General features: G+C 34.4%; 1 protein-coding gene across 1 annotated transcript; it reads left to right on the forward strand.

The window, feature by feature from the left end:
* Positions 1 to 1,174: 1,174 nt before the first annotated feature.
* On the forward strand, positions 1,175 to 2,149 carry LOC118492212. The gene is made up of 2 exons (XM_035990076.1): positions 1,175 to 1,915; positions 1,970 to 2,149. The coding sequence occupies exons 1-2, from the start codon at positions 1,175 to 1,177 to the stop codon at positions 2,147 to 2,149; spliced, it is 921 nt and encodes a 306-aa protein (XP_035845969.1).
* Positions 2,150 to 5,902: the final 3,753 nt, after the last annotated feature.

Consider the following 5,902-nt stretch of genomic DNA (forward strand, 5'->3'; position numbering starts at 1 on the left):
TATATATAGTACTATATAACACCATATAAACACCGTATAACAATATGCAACACCATATAATACCATATAACACTATGTAACACTATATATCATTATATAACAAATATAACACTATAGGTTGTCTGATAGCCTGTCTATGATAGATGTATAGTGTTATATTTGTTATATAATGATATATAGTGTAACATAGTGTTATATGGTATTATATGTTGTTACATATTGTTATACGGTGTTTATATGGTGTTATATAGTATTATATATAGTGTTATAATACACTTCTTACACTTCTCACACTTTGAGCACTTTTTACAGGATCCTCTACCTATATATATATACTGAGATTGTTTCCATCTACTACAATTCATAATAAATGTTTTTTTTTCTTTAACCACATAGTACACTCTTAAAAAATATAATAATTGTTCTTATTCTTCTTCAAACCACATAATATAGTCTTAAAAAATATAATTATTTTTTCCTTACTTGTTCAACTCCTATAGCACAATGAAGAAGTTATAATAAGATACATATTTGTTCAGTTTTTAATGGGCTTTTAATAGTTCAGATTTTTTACTGATCAATCACTTAATGGTTTAGACTGTTTGTTTTGCGAATGGATGTCTGGATGGTTCAGAAATTTGTCTCTGAATGGTTAAGCATTATACTGACTCTGAATGGTTAAACATTATACTGAATCTGAATGGTTAAAACATGTTATCTGAATTGGTCCTTGGATCTACAAAAACGCCCATTGCGGGTGCTATTGCTGATGTACAAGATATTTCTTTTTTGTTATTTATTTATTTTTAGTTATAGATATTTTATATGTAGACAACAATAAAGAAAAAGTAAAAGGCTGTGGTAGAAAGAAGTTATCTTGTGAAGATCCCCATTCGGCCATTTGAATATTGCAAAAGTATTCATATAAAAGTTCAAAAACAGATAGTTAAACAAAGTAGCCGCTAGGCTTCATATAAGGCCACTTGTTTATGCCATTTTCATTCAAAATTCAGCCATTTTATCACAACATCATCAAACAACAAGATCTCCAGCACAGAAACACAAATTCTAGTGAGAGAAAGTGTGCTAGAGAGAGATGAAAAGAAGAGAAATGAAAAAAGGACCTCCATCAACAGATCTCTTGGTATGTTTTCCCACAAGATCTCATCTTACAATGAGGCCAAAGATGATTTGCAGCCCATCGGGCGTAACTAACTCGCACCACCACCGTGGAAAATCGGGTGGTGGTGGTGGTGATGGTGGTTTATGGTCTAAAAGGAACCCAATGGGTTCAGAGTTATCTGAGCCAACATCTCCAAAAGTGACATGTGTGGGACAGATCAAGGCTCGACCGAAGTCTAGATCATGCAAGAATTGGCAAACGGTAATGGAAGAGATCGAAAGGATGCATAACAACAAGAAGCATAGAAAGAAACCGGCTTGGGGTGATGCAATAGGGTTCAAGAAAGAGTCCATGCAATTCTTGACAAGTTTAAGGAGTTTTAAGTTTGATTTGGGGTGTTTTGGTGCATTTCCTAATGTGAACGTCACTTCAGATGACGATGATAATGATAATGATAATGATAATGATACTGATACGACTTCTGTAAAGAAAGGGTTTGGAGGGTATAATGATCATGATCATGACCATAAAGATGGACATGGTCATGGTTATGGTGATGATCATGATGATTGTGAAGAGAGATCATCAAGAAGTGCATTTTCAAAGTGGTTAATGGTTATGGAGGAGAATCAAGATTGTTTACTTGGTAAAGAAGAAAGTGAAAACCCTAAAGATGATGATGAAGAAGCTCAAGCTCCATGTGTGCCACCATCAAATGCACTCTTGTTAATGCGGTGTCGTTCTGCGCCTACAAAAAGCTTAGTCGAGGAGGAGGAAGAAGACGAAGAAGAAGCAGACAATAACGATGAACATGATGATGATGATGATCAACATGATGTTGAAAAGAAAAAGGAAAACTTGATAGAGTTGATGAAGTATGAAGGTGATTTTTACAAATTATCATGTGATATTGCAAAAGAGACATGGGTTGTTGGTGGAATAAACAAAGATTCACCTTCAAAGACTCAAACTTCTAAAAGATGTTCGATTGATTGTCTTCAAGAAGTTAAAGCTTGTTTACAATGATCGTAAAGTTGTATTACTTCATTTTAATTTTAATTTTAATTTTTACACTTTGTTAGATTTATCAATCGTGTATAGTTTTCATATGTCTTGGCTCTTCTTTTTAAATAATTTTTTGTGACATTGATTTGATTTATTCACATACTCTTAATATAGTTGACCCACAACTAGTCTACTTGGTTGTGGTTATCGGTTTTGGTATTTTATGAAGTTTAATTTCTAACAATGAATAGTTAAAATAACTTGAAGGCATTTTGTGCACTTATTCATGTCTAAACAAACACCACGTGAAAGAACCTAAAAGGATTGAGTATATTAGGAGGATAGATTTTGTAAATATGTCTATTCTATAGGGAAATCGGTCTGTAATAATCTCTAGTAAAAGTTATTGGTTATTGACAGTCCCATTTTTGAATATTCCCGCTGCCAGTCCCACTTTTTTTACCGAATTACAAACTTATGTTTTTTTTGGGCTTTTGATCAGAATGACGATACAAGTCGATTGATGTAAAACTTACCTCGAAACTATGCTCCAAACGACGAAAACGATGCAATCATAATGATAAAATCTTTGACAGTATGTATTCTTGAATATTTAGAAATCTTGTTTCCTTTTTAATTACACCAATTTCCTAATTTGATAAGATTTGAATCTCCATCCAGTCCACAAGCAATCCCACTGTATATAATCAAGCCAAGACGCCCAAACTTCCCATCACTCCATCAGGGGCGGAACCAGAGGGGGTCAAGAGGGTCCATTGACCCTCCGGTCACCGGAACTTTTTGAAATTTTTATTTATAAATTTTGAGATTTTGAAGAACAAAGTTAGAAATGGACCCCCTGATTTGAACCAGTATAGAATATAAGCTTATGATGACCCCCTAACTAAATCGTTCTGGTTCCGTCACTACTTCCCATGACCCATAAGTTTTTTTTACCGCCACCACCCGCAATAATCCCCAAACGAACAGGTATCAAACCGAAGCTTAGTTGATTTTATTTAGGAGCAATACTACACATACACATTCAACACCTTTAGAGAACCGGTGTGTAATTTATTAGTTGTTTCTCTTGTACTATGGTTAAGTTTTCATTCGAAAAAAAATGTTAATTATTTTTATTTTTTGAAAGGCTTATGTTTATTATTTAGGCCCACTCCTTATGATAAGATGACTTGTTTAGCTCCGTTCTCTTTTGTATCGGTTGTGTACGTGAATTATGTCGATTATATTGTGTAATAGAAAAGACTTTTTTCTTTAAAAAAAACTAGACAAGTTAACCAAAAATGTTAACAAAATAGAAATTGAATTTTTAGCGTCTTATTTTTAGGCTGGAAATTTTATAATTCGTCGCCGTCTAATTTACCTCACACTTTACATGTGTGACATATCGTGTTGGGGGTCTCACTGAAAGCAGTCTCTATATTCTTTCAGGGTAGGGGTAACACTGTCTTTATCTTATCCTCCTCAGACTCTCCCTTAGCTTTACTATTGGTGCTTGTTAGGTGTGAAAGCTACCATACTATATGCATGGAGCAATCGTCCTTGAGTTAGTTACTTACTTACATGCAGGCTGTCTTTATTTTAGAACAACAGCATATGTTTTTTTTTTAGTTTATTAATATGTTTCTGGTTGGTAAGGAATTTTGTTAAAAGTGTTATATTGCTGTTTGCTACACGTCTTTTAGAGTTAGACTATTATTTATTGTGTTTTTTTGGTTGACTTGAGAGTAAGCTACCCAATAAGAAGCATTTGTGTATGTTGGGCCAATGTGGCCCAAGCCCAAAAGCATATCAAAACGGATCTTTTGTATACAAATCAGATCAAAAGAAACTCAAAACAAAGTCTCCCGACTTCTAAATCTCCAAAATAGAGGTGACCTTAAAAACCGTTTTCCGAACCCAAAACAGGCTAGAACCCAACCCAAACCCATTTTTGAACCCAACTCAAAACAATTCATATGCGTACCGTCTTGTAAATTGTCGTCGCTGCCGCATCGCGCGGGTTTGTGAAAATTGTTTGCATAAAAGTTTAGCTTACTTTATGTAAGTGTGCAAATAAATCATGAGGGACCTAAACAACCAAACTTTACTTCTATGGAAGATTGTTTCCTTCCTCCCACGCACGCATAGATTCTCGATCCCACCCAAAACAAAAGAGAACAATACTATATTTATTTTGTTTCCAAATGAAATCGCACACACACTAAGACCATATGCAATGGGGTTTTATAAGGGCATAAAAGATTTTGATAATGCCCTTACACCATTACTCATGGGCATTATAGGGGCATGAAGAGTGAGGGGCATTTCTATAATAATGCCCAAAGAGAGGAAAAATAATGGAAAGTAATAAATGAAATGGGCATTAACCATTACACCTTTTTTAAAAGGGCATTATGATGATGATGTGGTGAAAAATGCCCTTTAGTGGGCATTAACCATTACCTATGGTCTAATTCAAATCAAGATATTGCCTGGCGGTCGTATCTCGCAAAATTGGACCAAGATTTTTTCAATATTCGGAACCGACTTTAGTTTAACAAATTGATCGAGCATAAATATAAACCCTACACCCTCCTTTGAAATCACTCGAGTTTGTACGTCGGCCGGAGACATTCAAATCGGTAAGTTTTCTGGACATCTTTCCGTTTGGTTGAGCAAAACCTGTAAGTAAGTTGTTTGCAATGAATCTTGTATGTATGTATGCATGAACTGATTTTTGAAACTAAAGGATGGATGGGGGTTGCGATAGGTTGGGGAAGATGACTGCTATTAATACAAGTTTGTTTTAATAAGGTTCTTTTATTATGTCAAACAAAAACCAAAGTGTCGCTGTGGTTGTCGCTGTTGCATTATCAATACATCGAACCGGAGGGTTCGACCGACCCCCTCCTCAGGGGCGGATCCAGCCCACATTTATGGGTTCCCAGGAACCCAGTGCGTTTTGAAAAACGGAAAAAAATTGTGTGAACTTTGTATAATTTAGAAAAAATTAATGAGAATTAAAGAGAATTTCCCAAAAAAAACCCATTAGAATAAAATTCTGCATCCGCCACTACTACTGCCACTGCCACTGCCCCTCCCCTCCCTACTACCTATATTTTACTTATTAATCTAGTTTGTTTGTTTGGGAACTGTTAATTCCCTACAATCAGGCATCTTAATGATAGATAGTTCTATAAAAATAAAATCTAAATATTTATAAAACTAACTCTACTACTATTATTTATTTAAACAAAATAATAATAATAAATTGTTCCACTATTCTTATCTATCAAGAAAATTAAACAATTTAATCTACTTACCAAATAAATCACACTAAAAATTTTAATCAATTATTTAAATCATTTAGAGTAATTACTTTTTTTTCTGTTTTGCATAAACATATATTTATCTTACTAAATTTGTGAATTTCAAATGCTACGGTTTCAACTTTTTTGGAGTTTAAGATTAGGGAAAAAAAAACCTAGACAAGTTAACACAATATAAATTGGAACTTCACTATCTTCCCGAGTCATTTATCGGGGGAGGTGAGGGGAGGGGAGGGGAAGGAAAATTTTCTCTCCTAATCTCTCCAATTTGGGAGGATGAATATATGGTCATATTTTCTTCCCTTTTCCCTCCCCTCCCCCTGTTAAATGAAACTTGAGAACATGATTTTTCATATTTTCATCTCTTTTCCCTCCCCTCCCCATGTCACCGTCTAACTTACCTCACCCTTTACATGTGTGATATATTGGTTTTTGGTATTTA

Source organism: Helianthus annuus, chromosome 5, assembly GCF_002127325.2.
Source record: "Helianthus annuus cultivar XRQ/B chromosome 5, HanXRQr2.0-SUNRISE, whole genome shotgun sequence".
Taxonomy (NCBI): Eukaryota; Viridiplantae; Streptophyta; class Magnoliopsida; order Asterales; family Asteraceae; genus Helianthus; species Helianthus annuus.